Source organism: Pholis gunnellus, assembly GCF_910591455.1.
Source record: "Pholis gunnellus genome assembly, chromosome: 16".
In the NCBI taxonomy this organism is placed as follows: domain Eukaryota; kingdom Metazoa; phylum Chordata; class Actinopteri; order Perciformes; family Pholidae; genus Pholis; species Pholis gunnellus.
Window position 1 is genome coordinate 19,525,394 of NC_136543.1, and position 20,725 is coordinate 19,546,118.

General features: G+C 42.9%; 1 protein-coding gene across 1 annotated transcript; it reads right to left on the reverse strand.

Annotated features, from left to right (window-relative positions):
* Positions 1–2,170: 2,170 nt before the first annotated feature.
* nt5c1aa (5'-nucleotidase, cytosolic IAa) lies at positions 2,171–20,468 on the reverse strand. The gene is made up of 7 exons (XM_079175473.1): positions 19,921–20,468; positions 15,694–15,738; positions 12,565–12,732; positions 12,309–12,438; positions 7,048–7,170; positions 4,974–5,158; positions 2,171–4,652 (listed from the first exon to the last, which is right to left on the reverse strand). The coding sequence occupies exons 1-7, from the start codon at positions 20,074–20,076 to the stop codon at positions 4,296–4,298; spliced, it is 1,164 nt and encodes a 387-aa protein (XP_079031599.1). The 5' UTR covers positions 20,077–20,468; the 3' UTR covers positions 2,171–4,295.
* Between the last annotated feature and the right edge of the window lie 257 nt (positions 20,469–20,725).

The following is a 20,725-nucleotide window of genomic DNA, read 5'->3' on the forward strand; positions in this document are numbered from 1 at the left end:
CCAGCAGTGAAATCATTACAGCTTAATGATACTGAACTCAACTGCAACTTTCTTTTATTTCTTCATTGCTTTAGCAGTTTGAGTAAGAGTCAACAGCCAAAGTGACTCTGTGAGGCTGTACTTCAGCAGAGTGGTGCTCACAATGACAACACCAACATGCTGATATAAAGCATTTATAATGCTTATATTGTATATTTACTATGAACATCTGTACTAAAGTTCATGGCAATGCATTCAAACATTGTAATCTTGACCGAAGTGGTGGATTGACAGACAAAACATCACTATAGAGCCAAAATATACTAAAAATACTAAAAAACATACAAATATCATGGAGCTTCTTGTTAACAAAGCACAGCTGTTATTGTTTCGTGGATATGAGTCACAGTATCAACTGTTGGAGCTGTTGTTTTGCTGTCAGGCTCCGACACAAAAACACACGCAAATAAAAAAGACAAATAAACACAATAGCTGGTGAGGTCTGTTTGAAGCTGCTTCTCATCCAGGCAATTGCAGGATTCATTAATATTCAGTGACAGGCAAACACACAAACGATTTTAAGCTGCAGACTATTAGTTGCACCAAACACAATCCACATTACTACACTGGTGAGGAGTTTGAACAAATTAGCAGAACATGCACGAGCAGGGCTATTAACTCTGTCTTCCTTTGCATTTAACTGGAGAGAGAGAGAAGGGCCCCTTGAAAGGTTTTGTCAGCTCGATGCCTAATTAAACACTTTGCAGCACTTTGAGAAAAGAGTCTTTTAAAAAAAAGCTATAAGTGCTTATGCACACAAAGAAAAGGGTTTCGGAACAGATCGGAAACCCTCCACGGGTGTCACTCTGCTTTGTAACCGAGCATAAAAAAAAACACACTCTTCATATCTGTGTCTTTGGAGCAACAGTTTGTGCACTTTTATTGCTTTATTCCTCACCGCTGAGTTCGTTGTCGCCACTCGCTATACGTGGGCAGGCAGCGTGTTTTAGGTCAGATTGTATGAACGACGCAGATTGTCTGCACACACTGCCGCTTGTTTTTAAGTTTGAATGAAGTGTGTTTTACGGCACCTTACAGCCCATTATCCTCTAGGCGGGGGGGGGTTAGCTAATTGTGGGTTGTATTCATTCAATCACACAAAACAAGTCGTTGCAGACGCGCTCTTCTGAGTGCACTTTTCTTGCTGTGATTTATTTTCTCTCATTGTGTTTCTTCGCGGTGTAATTCAACTCTGATTAAGGCCGACTGCAACCCCCCCAACCCGCCCCTTCAGCCTCTGCTCTGTAGGTCACATCTGGCAGTGAGACAGCTTATATCTGAGCTTATGGTCTGCTACGTACAGTAATGTCCCCGTTTCAGGCATCAATTGCTGTCAGTGGACGGCATCCATAATCTATTAAATAATTCTCATCTTCACTCAGTTTCATTTCCTCTCCTTGAACTTGCATGATTGTCCTCCCATCACAATCTTATGATCTCTGCCTGGAAGGGGAGCGCGAGGTATTACGCCTGAAATGAAACTCATCCCTCGATCCACGGTTTCTTTTTTATCTCTTCTTCACTTGAGCACCTTCCAGCATTTATCTACCAACTGGCATATCTGTAAGAGGCAGGATGGTGGGTTGTCATGGCCTCAATCAGGCACAGTGAAGCACAGAGCCATCCTCTTACACTATCCTCCATTCCCGCTGTTGGTCATTGTCTCTTTATAGATACAGCTGGCACCCTGCGTATGTGTGTCATTAAGAACTGGGGGCTTTGCAGAGTTCGCCAGCTGGCCATATCGCATCTATCTGGCCCTGCTTTCTATACTGTGTGTTGCCAGCAACATCAACCCACTGCTTTGGAGCTTATAAAATCCACACGACTGTCAATCCATCAGCGTTTACCAGTAGAACTTGTCCCTGTGGTGCCGTTAGCAGCATGGCTCCAGGTAGACCGGCACTGGATGTTGCCGCTTTCGGGGGAAGATCCAGTTAAACTGGGAACGATTGGGAACATTAACATATTTATTATCGTGACTAAGGGAGGGGAAGTGTGGGTAGTAATATGATTCTGCTTATTGTGAAAGGTTGGAGAATTCAAGTAAATGAGGAAAAGATGAGGAAGGATGTGACCAAAAAAAAAAAAAAAGGAAATAAAAATACATTAATAAGGCATGGAAGAGGAAAAGATGTAAAGATACAATTTAATCATTTTAGACAACTTTAATGCGCATGATCATTCAATACCAAGTGAAGATTTCCCAACATTTTTCATCCTAAATAAAAACATGTGAATGGAGAGCAGTCGCTGCAGCTCATGGTCATTTATCATTCCAGTGCTGCCGCTCAATGGTAGAGCGAAGGAGTGCACGCCGGGGACTCCCAATGCAGAAATGATGCGTTCATCTTGTAAAACAAGAGCTATATTTGACATCTTTATTAGTGTTCTTCTGCATTAATCTATCCCTGAATGTAAAGTCCACACTGGCCTGACTGATCCTGCTGAAACTCTTTGTGAAAACTCAGTGGACGTTTTGGGGGCAAACGTTCGCCAAAAGACACATCTTGTTAAATGAAGTGTTTTGTCTGTGGGATTAATCTGGTGGGTCGCTTGTCACTTTCCTGAGCTTCAAGGTCCTCAGAAGGCTGAGTGGGTGAAATGAAGCATCGCTAAATTTCCTCAGAGTGGAAGCTTTCCAAGAGCTCGCCATCAGTGATGGAGTGATGTGAGGTTGGATTGACATTTTCAAAAGGCCACCGCGGCCATTTTGAAAATGAAAGACAAAAAAATCAAACGGACATCACGCTGTAACTGAAACAAGGTACCGCTTGCCCTTTGACTATTGGTTGTCAGATGTAGTTAACTTGGTTAAACTGTTAACATCAGTCAACGCCTCCTGTGCAGGGTGTGACTCTGTGCTTAGCCTTGACGTACAGGAGAGGGCAGCAAAGTCAAGACGGCTGCTTGTTGAGCAGCTTACTGGTGATGCTTCAGTTGGTGAGGAAACACATCAGCCTGCACAGAAGGATGTAATATTAGCTCTAAAGGGGGGATGGAAATCAACCGATTTCAGAGGCCTCCTTCCTTGAACTGAGGTGTTACATTTTGTACAATCGTGACCTGTGAAGCAACATGAAAAGTCAGGGGACTAGATTTCATTTCATTCTCTTCGGACTATAAATGTCAGTATTACTAAACTTTATGGCAATCCACCAAGATAACGAGATATTTCCCTCTGGACCAAAGTGACGGACCGCTAGCTAAAGATTGTGTCTTCATTGAAACTAAGGCACCAACTGAGTCTTTCTATATTTGCTTTGGTTTTAACACAATCACACATAATGTCGTATTATACAACACATTTTGTGTATAGTTGCAAACAAACAATCACTGACACGTTAACTTATGACTCTTGAGTTTACAGTACATCACTATCAGGCTGGTGTCATCCAGCATACGAAAAAGAAATGACGTGCCGTGATTTGTAGATATCCCAAGAAATGTTTGTGTATGTTACGGATGTAATAATAAACGAGCACGTTTAAAGACGGCTACATCACACACTGGGGGGGGGGGGGGGGGGGTTGGTGGGTCCAACAAACAGAGATCTATCAGCCAGGAGACCGCTGTCCGTCCTCCTCCATGTGAACAGAGAAGCCAATGTTGATCCAGTCACGTAACTTGCCGACTTCAATAACGACACTTCCTTGGTTCATTTCAAGTGGTTTTGATTGGTGTTGTTGCCTAAATCTAACTTTCCTGTGAAGATGGAAGCTACTCTATGCATGAAATTCACACGTGTTGCTGGCTTTCGTAAGGAAAACGCATGAAAAATGAGGAGTAACTTTTTCGTAGAATTTCATACGAGCCGTAGTTTGAGGATACGTTGTCACTGTAACCTTTAACCTTCTAATATCTCCGCATTGTGCTTATGGCTCATTTATTGCTGACACACATGTGTAGAGTCTGTGTCTTCTTTATGAAGACAAGAAGTCGTAGTGAGAGTAAAAGCAGATCAGACTTGACAAAACACTTAAGCATTGGGTTTGAAAGGTAAAGCTGAGGTTATCATCTACTTCTACCCAGACTCCTAACATGATACCATTAAGCTGACACAATTTACATCGTTATTAAACAAAACTTACAATACAATTGCTTCATCATGGAAATGATGCATTCCCAACATACAATTCAGTACAAGTTCATCTTTCTATACTCTCTGAAAGCTCTCAGCTTCTCCTCTTGCGACGTGTCTCCATCCCTTCCTCCTTCTCTTGTTCTGTTTTCGGGGCTGGATGACTATCTGCTGTCTACTTCCTCACACTGGTGTTCCGTGTCTGGTTGTGTTTCTGTGCGATGCCGTAGGGCACGTGGGCAGCGACGGTGCCCACCTCGGCCGCGCCCTCCACGTGAAACATCTGATCGTCAAAGTAGATGTGAGGCCTGATCTTCTCCAGCATGGGGCCCTTGGGTGCCCCCGCGAGGAACAAGGCCTCGTCGATCTCCAAGCCCCAGGCCCTGAGTGTCTTCAGCGCCCGGATCCCGGAGCTGGCTGCGCTACGAGCCGTGACCAGGTACGTTCGGATGGGACAGTCCAGGCGCTGGCCTTTAGCGTAGAACTTTTTCTGGAGCTTCCCCAGTTGTTCCAGGAAGCCCTTCAGGGGACCCTGTCCCGGAGGAAGACAGCGATTATGATAAAGCGATTATAACAATGCACCAACTGACTGACTCCCAATGTGTTCATGTTTCATAATTTATCCATAAAATAATCAATGAAACAGTTAATGAAACAGATTTTATATGGAGAACATATGCTTAATCATTTACAGGTGATTCGGTCTGCACAGAATTGGCAATTTAAGGCCACGGTGAAATCCAATCTGTACTGATTCTATCTATGATTACTTAGCTTAAATTAATAAAACATATGTATGGCGTCAGCACATTATCTATAATGTCTCAACAGACCTCCTGTGAGAACTACTTACATGATCCAATAGCGTGTCCTCGTTTTCCCTCTCGTGTTCGAAGAACTTGTCCAGCCCGTGTGCCTTGAAGATGCGCTCCGATTCGTCAGAGAAGAGGACGGCGTCGCCATCAAATGCCACCCTCAGCTGGGACTCCGACACCTCGGTGAGATTCTCCGTCATGAACATGGTGGCTGCTGCGATGCCTGAACATAAACACACAGAGAGGTCAATAACAATAGAGTCAACAATAGATTCATTGAAGGGAGTGGCGGGTTTACAGTTTACTTCACTCCACTGCACTTTAATTTACTGAACATGATTTCACTTCACTTATCCTTTGCTTTACTTCACTTTAACTTAAACCATATAAATACCTTGAATGCTGCAGACAATCACATGCTAGTTTGATAAGAATCAGGTGAACGGAGACATTTCTTGCACTTCATTTAAATACAACCAAAATATAGTTTAGTATACTTCATATGACTGTGACATAACCGCATCATTTAGAAAGATGCAAAAAAGTAGAGGCTGAAAGATGAAACCAGGCCACCTCCGTACGACAGAAGCCTCGATGCAGCATCGATAGATATGACACCTCCAGCTTTTCACAAAGTTTGTAAGAAAATGTAAATATTAACACCAGCGCTGATGTGTTCCATCACAATACTTTAAACCTAAAGGTGCTTTGATACCTGCAGACAATCACGTGCTGGCTGGATCAGAAGCAAGTGAGCAGAAACACGACTTGTTAATAAGCTACAGTAAAACTAGCTTTCTCTGCGCGTCATCACTTCATCGTGCTGCCGGAACAAACCGGGAACAGCTGTGGTGCTTTCTGGCCTTCAGCTCACAGAAAGTCTGAACTAATGGCTTCACGGCTAATTAAGACCTTTCAAGGAAAATGTCAAGGACGCTTCCTTTGCTTGAATCATTGTGTGTGTGTGTGTGTGTGTGTGTGTGTGTGTGTGTGTGTGTGTGTGTGTGTGTGTGCCCCCCACAGAGTCACTTGCATTAGTGACATCAAGCGTGTTAGTCACATGAAGAATGTCTCCTTGAGAGGTATGTGGTCCCGCTGGGATCAATCAGCACTCCACTTAATTTCCCCTCAGCCCTCTACACACATTAAAGAGTGACACAGTAGATACATTGTGTTATTTTCTGGTTTTCATTACTAGAAAACAAAAAAAATTATCTTTTTGCGTCAACAAGCTCAAAACAAATCTTGTTTTCGAATTAGTTAGAAACGGGTTCATTCTCTCTATTTGTGTCCACTTGGTCCGCTCTATTTCTGTTTTGCTCTTTCCTTTTTAAGTAATATCGCAGCATGAAATGTGCTGCACTGAACAAATATAAACCTTCAGAAGCGTTTGTCACCTCAAGTCCCTACGAATTTCACATCAACATATTCTGTTTCCTGCGTCTCGTCAGCGTTTTTACTGTGACATCTTGTATTTCTTTGGCACAGAGCGGTCCGTGTTTTCAAATATCGGTGCATATTCAGAGCCGCTGCCAGAACATTTGGGATGTGATGATGTGCAGGAATCCATCAAGGAAACACAAAGAGGGGGGGGGGATCATCACCATGATGGTTTATGGTAATGTCACTGCAGCATCGGAGTAGATGACAGTCACTGTGGTGTCCATACATGTAGCACCATACTTCTGTCCATTTACATTGAAGTTTAAAGGCAGTACTAGAGTATTTTGTATGTGGGTGAAGTAAGGAAAGACTTTCAAACATTACCGCTACTTAAAAAATAAAATAAAATAAACTTTTGTTCTTACTCACTATTTGCAACTTTAGGATTTAAAGCAATTTTTTTAAATCCTTAGAAATACTCCAGAGGTCTCTGTTGGTTAAAGGCAACCTGTCTAAACCTCTCACTAGTGCAGTGTGTTCAACATGTTAACGCCCGACATTTTTGCAGTGAAATTATTTTTTAGCTTTGCTCTACTGTAGATCAGCACCTTTTATTATAAAGTGACACAAACCACATTAAATCAGACTTCCACGTGTGTGTGTGTGTGTGTGTGTGTGTGTGTGTGTGTGTGTGTGTGCGCATGTGTGTGTGTGTGTGTGTGGGCTCACCCTCAGCCAGCGCCTCCCTGACCTTGTCGGCGTCAGCGGACAGGTAGAGGTTGGTTTGCCAGGCCTTCAGGTAGCCAATAGGACTGCTTCCCCCCGTCATACAAAACCTCTCAATAAACAAGTCTGGAGACAAGAGCAACACACAGCAACAAGGTTTTAAGTGTCAGTCCATCCTTAAAAGCCAACATCCAGTTTACATTGGCAGCATTACAGAACTAATACAATATTGATGCATGTATTTATTTGTATTTTTATAAACCGTCAGATACAGAAACAAAGTGCCGGAAACAAAAACAGAAACATCCTCGTTCCTGCTGTGAGCTGTAACTTTTTAATCACACTTTTAGGAGTCACAGGGGGTGAAGTGAGGGGCAGATGGGGGTGAGAGGATAAACTTACAAGCACTTAAAATGTGGAGAGGGTCCAAACAGGGGGGCTGACTAGAAGGGGGGGGAGAGTGGACCGAGAAGGACTGGCGGTAGAGTTTCTGCTCGCATTTTGGCCGAGGCAGTCTCTTAATTCGCTGCTGAGTACAGATCCAAACAGCAGCGGAGAGACGGCATGCGGAGAACGAGAGCAGACTGATATTAGGTAATTAGAACCGTTGATTACAGAGCCGTTCAGGTAAAATGAGAACCGGGCACAGGAGTAAAATAATAAATACCGATGTTGGGATGGTCGATGTGATAAAATGAGTTTGAGAAGAGTTGAAGGTTGCATAGAATGAGAATTAGATGACGCCTGTGATAGATGGAGATCTAGTCAAAGAGAAGGTAAGCGTGGGCGGGAGATTGATGTGCTGGTTATGAAAAGAGAGAGACGGCAAGGTTAAGGCTTTTTATCTGAAGCGGCACTGGGCAAGTCTGAGACTTATTCCACATTAAAAGGGCTCTCCATCAATTTAGTTTTGTTCGTCCATAGAGATGAGGGACCTGTTAGAGACATGTTTGATAGAATAATGGTCAGAATTGATGCAGCAGAAGCCGAGATATCCTCAGTATGAGTCACACACACCAACACCAACAGCTGGATCCTTCCCAAACTGCAACCAATAGGATATTTTCAATAGACCATCCCTTACATGCTGGGTTTTACTCTTTGACAGAGTATGTTATTTTAATTAAATACAGGCAAAGATACTTTATGTTGCCTTTTAGATTATGGTTTACAACGTGCGCTTCCATTGTTGTAGACAGCTGTTTCTTCATGAAGTCTGGGTTTTTTGCACTTTTTCAAGAGATGACTCGAACACAGAGTAATCCAGGCTGGTCTCATCCAGCATTCGTAGCAATACCTACAGAAATGTAATTATGGGACGTTTTGGTACGTTATCTGTGTAATCAAGTACGAGGAAGCATAAAGACCCACAGACAGATGGGTCCAAACGACCGGGGATCTGTCAGCCTGGGGACCGCTGTTTGTTCCTCATGTGAAACGAGAAGTCAACGTAGAGATTTTTGTTACGTAACTTTTGAATTAGTTACAGCACTTCTGTGGTTATTTTTTAACCCAAACGACGATCTTTTCCTCAACCTGACTAATTAGTTTTGTTGCCTAAACCTTACTGAGTTTCCTGTGAAGACTGAAGGTTATTTTACAAAGGCCGTATGCGTGCAACAAGCTGAAATTGACACATGTTGCTGGCTTTCGTAGGAAAACGCACGTAAAACGAGAAGTAACTTTTCGTAGGATATCATATGAACCGTTGTGTGAGGATAAGTTAACTAATCATGACGAGTAAACGTACCTTTTTATGTATGATCGTTTTAACTGTGAATAGAGCTGATCGCACAAAATGCTGTCATTAAGCTGTACCTGCTGACAACTTTAGGCTACTCTCATGGATCTGTGATGTGAGCGACGTATCTGAGCAGCAGTTCAGGAATTAGGTGGAATCACCCGCTCCTGACCAGATGTTGGTTTGTGAAGCACAGCTTTGTAGTTTCCAACTGACAGAGGATTGAGACAAAGAGGTGTAGAGGTCTTTATGAAAATGCTAATGTTGACAACAACAAAGGATGTTCTGTTGGTATAAATAAATGCTGCCTGCCTGAATAAAATGTGGAAGTTAGGCCGGAAAGTGGTGGGAAATGGTCTTTTTATGACTCAAATGTAAAGTATTCATCATGTCATAGTCTCCTCTCCTCTTTGTTTTACTTCCTGTCTTTGTGATTGTCTGCCCTGCCCTGATTTGTTCCACCTGTGTCTAATCAACCGGCTCCCCTTGTGTACACTTAGTGCGTAGGATTTCCCTCTGCAGTGTCGGCGTTTGTTTCTTGTGTTCCTCGTGTCGTACCGGTCAGTCCTCAGTGTGTTTTCTTTGTATTGCTGCAGCCTTCACCCTCAGTGTTTGTTTCCTGTCTCTTTTGATTTTTGCTACCAGCTTATTGTTATTCAAAGCTCGCCTTTTGCTCATTTAACCGGCTTGCCCGGTGTCTTTTTTTTTACAAATAGACATTATACTGAAGTGATTGAGCTTTTACATTTGTGACTCTGCACACTAGGTGTCTGGTTCCTCTTTCTAACTTTGAGAACGCAGACACAGCAAAGTGCAGTTCACTAAAAGCTCTAATATTTAACCTTTTTTAGCTATTTTGCCTTCATCAGAGTAGTAGTTTCCCCTATTGCCATTTCATTTAATCACATAGAATGAAATCGTTGTAGGTTGTACCATTAGCCATCGACTCTGTCGAGACAAATGCCCCAAACTCTATTAGCAGAAATGCAAAGTTACGTAGTGCGGTTTTAAAAGAACTAAGACTTGTGGATACAAAGACAAGCGGCTACAATATGACTCATAAACAGGCTAAAGGCAGATGGTGATGGAGACTAAAAAAAACAAGAGAAACAGAGTTCAAAGAACCAACTGTCCTCTACAGATTCTTTTATGGTTTATTTAGCTTTGTAGTCTGACCACGGTGGGTTTGGCCCCCACATTTCACTGCACCGCATCATTTCAAACCTCCCAAGTGTCCTCCTGCCTTTAAGACTGGCGCGGGAGCGTGGGAGTCCCTCAATGGAAACAATCCTCACCATTGATGTCTTTGTATCTTTTTTTCTTTCCCTTTGCAAAACCGTCTTCATATCATCTATCTCTGTATGATTTATTTGCTTGTTCGGTAGATCTGAAACATGGTAATAGGAAATCAGCAGGACTGCAGAGACACCGCCGTCACATCAAAGAATGAGCAGCTTCGTTGTACAGTTTAACACTTTACAATCATAGCAGTTAGCTGCATGTCCGTGTGGGATGTTATGCATATAGTAGCCATGTATGAGGTGATGTTGTGACTCCAATTTTAGATTTCCATTGGGAACGATCATGTCACGTCGTGACATCTCAATTTGCTGCGCACAGAGCACATTACAGCACCTGCCAGTCATCTTGGCCCTTGGGTCCTCCTACGTTGTATACATGCAAATTAGATGAGTAAAATAACTTGGCACCGTCACAAGAGAGTCTTCCCACCTGCTTCGAGACAGTCAGTGACATTGGTGACAAGAGGTGCCTGCGCAGAGGCCAGTCTGTGCTCTTGCTGCAGGTGATAGTTCGGGAAACTGGGAACACCAGCTTTTTTAAGACTGCATGCAGCTGGCAGCTTGCTTCTCTCCGCCTGACCCGGCATTCTGCTGCTGCTGCAGCTTCGCTTCTGTCCTGTTAGGTTTAGTTTTGTTGCTTTAATTTATTTTTATGGTTGTTTTTTTGCACCTTTACAACACCCGCACACACACACACATCCTCCACTCATGAATCACACACACACTACTGACACCACTGATTTCCTTACTCCATACGGTTAACATTTTAATTTGGTTTAATTTGTGGAATTGAAGCTAGTTTTGTTAAATGTTCATATGGTGAATCTCCCTTTTTTGTTATGGCCTGCAGGCGCTTATGCTTGTCATTCACAGCCATGTCGTAACTATATCGTTGTCCCCAGTCACCAAAATGCAATGAGAAACTTTATCCCTTATCCTGCAAATGTTAAAAATAGCAAGCAGGTGATGAGCGATAAATTAGTATTTGAATGTTCGTCTGACGTGCCCCCATTCAGTTTCAAAGGTGAAAAGCTAAGGAACAAGTACGTGTTTCTTTCTCAATCATTTTTATGACTCTGTCACATGCCGAGACACTTTGCTAGTTGACACAGCATGTTCAACAAACTCTCATCCCTGTGACATCAGAGAGGCCATGTTTTCCTCTCGCGCTGTAGGAAAGGTCAGAGGTCAAATTGGTAAGGCCCCTTCACGCAGAGAGCCACCAGCGAGATCTAACATGGAAGCATCTGGGAGGCAGCGTGCAGCTTTGGTGGCTCCACTTTGGCCTGTTTTTGTTTGGGGCCTCTTGGATTAGTTTTACAATCCCGAAGGACATAAACTCACCCCGGCCTGAACAGGAAGTGGTCTGTGAGGAAGATGGGTCTGAGGGTCTGAGGGTCTGAGATTTCCCTGGGAAGGACCCTTTCAGTCAGCTGTTCACACACTTTGTTTTTTGTATCAGCTCCAGTATCCAGCTCCTGTCTAGTTATGTCTTAACATCTTAAGGCCTTCAGACACAGGAGCCATTTTTTCCATGAGATTAATTCAGACATCAGTATTTGTTTTTAAACTATTGGTGTTGTCATGAATACTTTTACACAGAACGCAAATTTTACTCAGTGAAAAAGCTTCTTTTTTTTTTTTAGAGCGAGGTCAATTTTTCTGCCAATCACGTTCTTCGGAACGGACATATTCAAAAGGTACGCTATAGTGTTATAGTCCGAACCAAGATGTCAAACATTATTAGTTCTTTCAACCTTCACAAAGACAGCACAGACCTTTCACAATAAAAGCACCAGACTAAAACACTGCGTAGCGTTTTACCAGAGGGAACTCAAGTTCACTCAAAGCATTTCACGAAACAGAAACTCAAAAACGTCTCACAGTACTTTAGGCTATACAGCAGTTCACCTCAGACAGACTGTGAAATCTTGTCAATCTCTTATTGAAAAAGTGCTGCAATTGTATTTTTTCACAGTGTGTAAAGGCCTTTATAGTTGTGATGTCTTAAATCTTTCTCTCACATATTGTTCCATTTACATTCAATATCCATGTGCAGTTTCATGGGGAGTGAGATAATGATCTGATATCTTACTAACCTATCAATGGGCTGTTACCCCACTACAGGAAGCTATTTAAAGCCGCTGTTCTGCCTGCCACATCGTATCATTCGATAGTGAGTGAGGGCCATATCCTTGTGATTATGTCTGATCTTAACTCACTGTGATGGTTGATGGTGTTGATGAGCCGGATTCCTACGTGAGCATGGTTGTATGTCACCAAAATGATGTCAAACAGCTCTTCACTTTGTGGGTACAGCTCCCGCAGACGAGTGTTCACCGTCTCCAGAGCCTGTCAGGATACAGCAACAGTCAACTAAAGAAGCTGGACAGCACAACATTTAAATACTCAGTCTGCAGATTAATCTCTGTACTGCACGTGCTTTGTCAGTGAGTGTATGTTTGTGTGACTTTTAACCTTGACAAAAGGGAAGGCGGGTCCAGGGGCGAAGGGTTCGTTCTCGTGTTCGATTTGGTATCTCAGATACTCCTCGACGCCTTTCTGCTCGAACACCTTCTGCTCCCGCTCGGTCCGAAACAAGACCCGAGAAGAAACCGCAATGGTCACTGCGTTCTCGGGCTTTGGCTGAAGAAAAATTAGAAGAAGATAGATGATGGTGGGACAAAGAAGAACAGGAAAAAAGGGAGGATGAGCGAGCAGTAATGACCCATTGAGACGATGACCGGGAAGAGAAGTGAAAGGTGTCAGAGGCCTGTGGGGCAGAATTCATGATACATTTCACTTACTGTCAGGCCTGTTATCTGTTGACTTTACAACGTCAACAAACTGTGTGAACGGAGAGCTATCGTGAGTAGAATGGTGTCTTCTCTAATCATGGGGGTAAGAAGTACTTTGCATGTACGTCCCAACACGTTCTCACTCCCAACTCCTCAAATAACACAGCTTGGTCAGTTCTCCTTGGCGTCTGACACCTATGCATGTTTAGCGTGTAGTTCAATTGTTATTTCCACAATCTAACCAGGTTGTTTTGTTGCAATTCTCAATGTTGAACTACGCGTTAACTAGCGACTATAGTTTGACATGCTGGGCTAGAAGTGCGTTGTGAAGAGTGTGTCCATGAACTCTAACGAACATTTGTTGCAACGTGGCCTCAGGTTGCCATGTGTTAACACTCGGGTGCCAGTTTTCAAAGGGGAGGGCTGCATTCTTCTGGGGGCAGCGGGCATTAATGCCCACAGTTGGCAGCTGAACTTAGATGATGCCTGGTTGTTGGGTAGAGCGTTGAGGGGGCAGAGGGGGCTAACTTAAAGGACAATAATGTGCTTGTGAAAGTCTGTGTGTGTGAGGCCTCTACCAGTGTTCACAAGTCTGCCTAAATGTGTGGTTGAATGTGCTGTACAGTGTGTCACATATGAGTTCAAGTATCCTTTGTTTGGCTCTAAATCATGCACGTTGCCTGTAGTAATGAAATGATTAAATATATCTAATAATAGAAATAATGGAGACTTTCATTTCATTGCTGTATAATACTTTACTGGAAAAAAGAAAATGTGTGCAATCCAAAAAGGCAAAAGCACATAACAGCAATGGATAACGCATGATTTTGAGTCAATATGTGTCTACGTCCAGTCTGTGTGTGTTTGTGCAGTGGGGCAGAAATCTGTGTAATAAAACACATGCATGTTAGTGTCCATGGCTGCGTGCTGGTAAATAGGCCACAGGCTGGACAGGGGAAAGGATTCACTGTCACCTACCTACCTGCTAACACACACACACACACACACACACACACACACACACACACACACACACACACACACACACACACACACACACACACACACACACACACACACACACACACAGGATTAATCATGACGCACATCCAAATCAGATTAAAAGTAAAATTTGATGAGATGATAACACTCATATACATGCTTACTGTAAACAATTGGAGCGCCGTCTTATGTCATACATTATTTTGTATTCACAGTTGGCTGTGAGGCACACATTTGTTTTGAATGTTCACATTAGACTCAATCAATTTGATCATGGAGCAACATGAAACAAAGCTTTTGCCACACAAAGACGCACATCGCCCTCCTGCAGACTTTGCCTTCATATGGCAATCTATCCAAACACAGGCGTATGGAAAAATAATGGTACAAATGGTACAAACCACACACTGACAAGATTGGTGTTATTTTGTCACCAGAGAGAGAGAGAGAGAGAGAGAGGTTCTCCCCTGGATGTATGTGAAGGTTGTCTGGAAAGGGTAAAAATAATTACAGGCCAAAAATACACAAATGTGTTGTTTGTTCTTATGCTCATTTAATTATAACATTTTCACTTGGATCAAACTTCATGTAGTCATAAAAAACTGCTTTATAAGTGGAAATCAGTGGTAACAATAGCACACTGGGTTCACTTTCTGAAATGAGGCTTGTTAGCATAATTTGGAAACTCACGTTTTCCAAGTGCATAAGTGTGTCAACAGCTCAATGGGTCCTCACAGATGTCTTAATGCAACCGGTACACAATCAATGCTATGTGAGCTAGCGGCTAGAGAGGCAGCATTGCTGCAGCCTCTGAACATAGCTCAGGCTGAGTTAGCATCTCGCAGCTAACAGTTCTAACAGCTAACAGAGCTAGCTTACTTGAAGGTACCTGAAGGGTGGATGCTAGCTTTCACGATGATGCCGTGAGTTGGGAGGGCGTTGTCAGCTGTAACCAGTGTGCGAAATACAGGGGGGGGGGGGTCTCTGGTGGTCCGAGATCCCTTGATTGACAATTGAGACCCCCTGAAAGGTCTCTAAAATCTTAAGACAATTATTAGTCACCAAAATGTCTTTTAAAAACTTAATGCCCTGCAGTTTTCATTATTATAAGGGCAAAACATGTATTCATGAATATGAATAGTGAGTGTGAGAGACGATTTTCGGCTGTAAATGACGCAGACACTCAGAGATGCAACAGGTTGCACGAAGCGAGCCTGTGTTCTCGGCTTTTTGTGGACCTAAATGGACCCCCATCGGACAAATTTGATCCAGTGCCTTTCGTGAGAACCTGGAATCAAAGCCGGACATCGGGCCCCGAGAAGAAGCCGAGCCAAGGTCCGTGTCGGAGTTGGTGTTGGACGACGGGTGCCCCAGATTGCCACTGGTTATTTCGCACACTGGCTGTAACGCTCGAATGAGAGCAGTGCGTGCATTACACAAAAGTTTGGAGAATCTTTTTTAAATGTCTTTATTTTCAGTATAATATGTCAACTAATATTTAAAAAAAAGATTTAAAAAAACAGTAGCATTAGAACACAAATCAAAGAGTCGTGTCTCTCTGTGGCTGAAGTGCTAAGAACTCATCTCTCTGGTGCATTAGCTCAGTCCAGCCTGTAACCATCCAGTACAATATGAATCAACATGACGGCACACGTGACGATGCATCGGGTCAGGTTGTTGGTTAGTAGAGTGGGCGTGTCCGTGATCATGCAGGCACATTGACATCCATCACGGAGGAGGTTAAGAGAAGGTGAAAAAGCAGTGGTGACAGTCATTAGGTAACCTCACGATGATGGGACATACTTACAAAAAACACGCCTCCCTCCACCTTCCGGACTCGTCTCCCTGTCACCTTAGCAGAATGACATGTTTGTTTTTATTTATTCAGAGAACACTTATTTACAACTAAGCTTCATTGACAGTCCCTCCAATCCCAAAACCCACCCACATATACAGCATCTGAATTTCCGTCTTGTATAGAATCTTTTTATTTTTACATAACTGACCTGTATGAAGACAGTTGACATAGAACACACAATGTGTTGTGTAGTTTGCAGTGTGTAAAGTGTTCAATTCTTAGCATATCTATGTGTTGGAGCCATTTTCGTATCGTGTTCATTATGTGTCTGTATATGAAGTAATATGTGTTCACTTGTTGTTCGTAGGTGGTACGTGGAGTACGGGGGAAATATAAATAGCTGAACCAGTAAAAGCAGAGCAGGTGTGTTGTTTACCAGAAGAAGCACACCGTTTTTGACCGTCATGTGCAGCCGTGGTGTGTATAACAGGACATGTGTTTGCTTGATATGCAAGTTTTTATTGAAATAAGTTCAACACTGTGGATGGACTTGATAGTGTGCAAATAAATACACTGAGTAACGTTATTGCTACGGACGTTTGAGATGTGAGTTATTCAACTGATATGACACAAAAAGGTGACGTGTCAGTTAATCAAGTACCGGTACAGCAGCCCCTCACTGGCTTATAGGTTTCCTGTTTTTTTCAAGTCAAGCCTCTCCACTATGATTGAGAGATTGGCTCCTCACGGCTCTCAACATGGCAACAGCTGGGCCGGCGGATAGCAGCTAACAGTGCACAAACAGCGAATGGGTGGGCATTAGGCTTCCGTGACCACGCTACGAGACCGGATGGCGTTATCAGCAGTAACCGCGTATGAGCGCAGGGCAAAGTATTGCTGATTAAATAGCCAGTGGGGCACCTACACTGGGATTTACATGCATGCGCAACCGGACCGGCTATGCTAAACAAAGCACAGAGAAACTTGTATAACAACAGAGAGGGAGTGTGACTTCACTCTCTGCTCAGGTAGACATTACTCCACTATATCTCAAATAGTTGTTTGCTGCTATATCAATGCTCTGACTTTTGAATTTTGGCACCTTTAGGTGTCTTTAAGAGTGCTGCTCACACACAGTCCTGCAGACGTACGAGACCTTTGGTGCAGCTTATCCGTTAGAGTCAGTTTACTCTATGAATAACGTGTCACTCAGTCCGGGTGTGATCCCAGAGGCCAGTTCTTTGCTGTGATTTGATACTGGTAGTGTTAACAGCCTGCCCTCTCAGTTAGCCTCTTACCAACTGGGAATGCATCGATCACAAGGCTCCTCTGCAAGGGGAAACCCACAGTTACCATGATCATCTCCTACTTATTGATTAGGCAAGTAGATATAATTAAACCCGCTGGGAATGAAGACTGGCCTTGTTAGTATATTTTATGTTGGACCTGGGAATTACATAAAGCTCAAAATAAGGAAATTGTCGTTCAACCTTCCCCTTCTTCTCTCCTCCCCCTGGATATTAATCCTGTCAGAGCTCTGCCAGATCAGCAGGTCTGGTGTTTGTGCATAACCCAGATCCATGAGTCAACTGTCTAAGCATTGTACATCTGAGGCTGTGAGACATCCCTGCCATCCATCCGAGATTATAAAGAGGAAAGACGTGCTCTCTCTCACGTTTCAGATATCAGAGTGAAACATAAGAGAGGGGAAAATAAACAGGTTAAAGTGTGAGCAGAGAGTGACGGGGGGGGGCTGATATTTATAGATAAGTAAAAGGCCAGTGATGATGCAGTCTATTCAGGCCTTGGCAGATATGGGAACACAGGAGGGTGACTGTGACTCTGCCAGTAACAGCAATGCTAATTTATGTGTCTTATAGAGAAATAAATGAACCTGAATAGAGCGATTAACTACTTAATTAGTGCCAACATGTTTTCATCCTCATATCCACTGTTAGCTGCGAGCCGCCGGCTCTATGGGCCATTGCAGAAGATCGGCAGGAGATCTTGTTAATTTTAATAAATGGAAGTCAAACTTTTTTTTTGCTTCATGCGCCACAGAGCAACGTCATAGGAACGAATTTGGCCCCGCCTCCAGCGCTGTGTACAGTTCTCTTTATAAATCCATAAACACCTTACATGTTTGCGCTTGTGTGTTTGTTTTTTGAGCAGTGCTCTTTTCTTTCCACTCATTCTATTAATTACTTTGTTGTTGACCTACAGAGTAATTTCCCCTTCTTGGGCCTCACCTTTAATGTAGGCTAGACAAGAGGAGGCTAATTTAATTATACTTAATTAAATTAGATATGAATGCTACTTAATTACAATGACCTGGCTGTTTAATGTTAATTCAAATGATGAAAATTAAAATGAAAAGACAGAAGTAGTGAATTAATGCCTTTCTTTTTTAATGAATGAAGTCTTAGTTGTTGAGTAAAAACTCCCTTTACTAAAGCAATGTAACACATTCCATTTACATCCCATATTATCCATGAACATGAAAAGAAAAATTCCCAAATTACTGTAAAACAGTAATTTAGAGGTAAATAATAAGTCACGACTAAATGTGTCTTTGCTAGAATAGAAATACTAAGCCAACATGTGTTGTTCCACTTAATTAGTGTACATCAGGCTACAATTAAACATACTGTATGTGCAGTCTATAGAAAATACTGGGGATCTAATGTAAAAATACCTAAATAAATGACGTTTTGGACATATGTAGCTTCTAGAAAGAGATAAGTGTTAACACAGATCAAAAGCTTGGAAATTATTAAAAATACAGTATGCATCATCCTAAAAAACATCAGGCTTAATGTGGTGGTATTAATGGGACTTTGGACTAACATGAACATCATCTCTGCCTTCATTATGCTCAGTTACAACCTGTCAGACTGCCACGTAATTCTACATGCACTTGCTGTCTGCACTGTCCATTAGGCCATATCTCTATTACATCATGTCGAGCAGTAATATTTGGATGAATAGTTAAGCAGTAAAACTGTCATGTAATGGATGCTTACAGTCTGAAAATACACCACTAATCCTCAAGCAGCAGAGATTACTCATATTTTAGCTACTTTTAGCTTAAAGTACCTTGCCCTCACTTCGCTCAGTACTTTGCTCACTCTTTGATGTTTTTCTATTTTTACCTTTCTCTCTTTTCTTCCTCGTTGTCACTCATCTGTTTACTTTTAGGAACCCAATTGCAATAAATCTGCTCAGCATGCTGTCCCCTGAGTTCCTGGAAATGCTGGTGTGTCCTGTACAGTATGTTGACGTCTTGCAATGCGATAAACAACACTGAACCCGACCACTGAATGTCAGCTGGGATTGATATTAACCTTTGCAAACTGGACTTTCTCTTCTCAGAAGTCTCTCAGAAGTAAATCTGCTGGAAAACTATGGCCCTACTGGTGGGTTAAAAACAAAATTTAAATATACGGAAAGTCGTGAAATTGTTCACATTATGCATTACAGTAAGCTAAATTAGATTTAAAGTCACTTTCACTGAAAAACAACTGACGTGTCAGAAGTAAGATCCAGTCCGGTAGAACAGTGCTGTAGCATTCAGTCATTTACATGCAAAATATTGAATTTATATATTTTTATTAATCTGAAATACAGACCAATTTCTATAGATTTATGACAAGTACTGTAATTAATTATAAAAATAAGAAATGGAACTGAGCCTTCAGATTAAAGTCCAGTGTTTCAGATGATTAATAAGGATAACAACTGTTGGTTAGCTTGTTAGCTGAGCCTCTAAAATCATGAATTTCATGTTCATTAATGCGCTCTGAATAAAGCGAATGGCCACTCTCCAAAACAACTGCATTTCTGTGGCTCCTCCGCTCATTCATCTCTTCCTTTCTTTCTTTTTTTTACTTTTAGATTCCATACTGTATGTGTCTGCCATTCCATTCATAGGTTAGAAGAGATGTTTGACGCAAACCCCTCTGACCTCAAAGAAGTTATCTGACCCGCCTAACCCCATTCATGAGCTACACTTTGAGCTGCACGTGGACGACGTAAACATCCGACTTTAAAAAGACTAGCTCGGGAAAGCAGTAAAAGGATAGAAGAGCGGAGGACAGAAGTATCTTGGAACAGAATTTGTTGTCCAGTAAAGAGAGCTGGACATTCTAGCTTTGGCATAAACAAAATCCAGACTGTCAACAAACACAGACAGAGGTGCAGGTGGAAGGAGATTTACGACCGGTCAGTGAGACTTACTGGTTTTGTCGTGGTGGCGAGGCCCAAGTGGTCCTGAGCAAATTCGTCTTTCTCCTCCCATGATCCTCTGCTGTCCCCGTTGGACGAAGGGGAAACTTTGAGCTCCTTGACCTGCCCGCTCATCACCTGCACAGGGTCCAGACTCATCGTCACCATAGAGAATCACCCTCTCTCTGGTCCCAAGGGCGCCCCTCCAACCTCTCCCGACTCCTCGACCTTTTGATGAAGACACAATCTTCGTCTCCTGCAAAGTCAACAAGCTCAACAAGCAAAATGTCCCGCTGCAGTCCGTGGCATTTATCGAGATACTCCCATTGATGACGGCCTCACTACAGTAGTTTTGCTGAAGTGTGAAGAGCAGAAGCGTTCACTCTTCTGTCTCCTCTTCACTTGTCTGTATCCTTTCTTTATTGATCACTGCGTCCAATTCCAGATGCCATGCAAGATGTTTGCTGCTCCACCGTCACTCATTCATAAGCACTCTCCCACACACACTGTCACACGTGCAGTCTGTCCTATGTGGAAGTGTGTTGCAGGCTGTGCAGCAGTCCATCTGCTGCTCTCTCTGAATGTCTCTCTCTCTTTCCCCGCTCAGTGACCCCCCCCCCCCCTCCCCTCCCTCTCTGTCACACTCTCACTCTCTCTGCTCCTGGCTTCGCTCATTGCCCCTCCGTCCTCCCACTGGCCAATCACAGCCCTGCTTCCTTATTCAGCATGGCTCCGCCCCCCCTCGCTGTCCCCCCCCCCTTCGCTTTCCCTTGTTGATGGTGCAATTTGCCCAAGAGGCTCATAGGACACATAAGTA

What these genes read in the sequence shown, in the direction of transcription:
- nt5c1aa (XM_079175473.1), bottom strand. Translation starts at nt 20,076, where the DNA reads ATGGTGACGATGAGTCTGGACCCTGTGCAGGTGATGAGCGGGCAGGTC. An exon ending in TCGCCACCACGACAAAACCA is followed by an intron (nt 15,739 to 19,920) that starts GTAAGTCTCACT and finishes CATTCTGCTAAG; the next exon opens with GTGACAGGGAGACGAGTCCG. An exon ending in TGGAGGGAGGCGTGTTTTTT is followed by an intron (nt 12,733 to 15,693) that starts GTAAGTATGTCC and finishes ATTTTTCTTCAG; the next exon opens with CCAAAGCCCGAGAACGCAGT.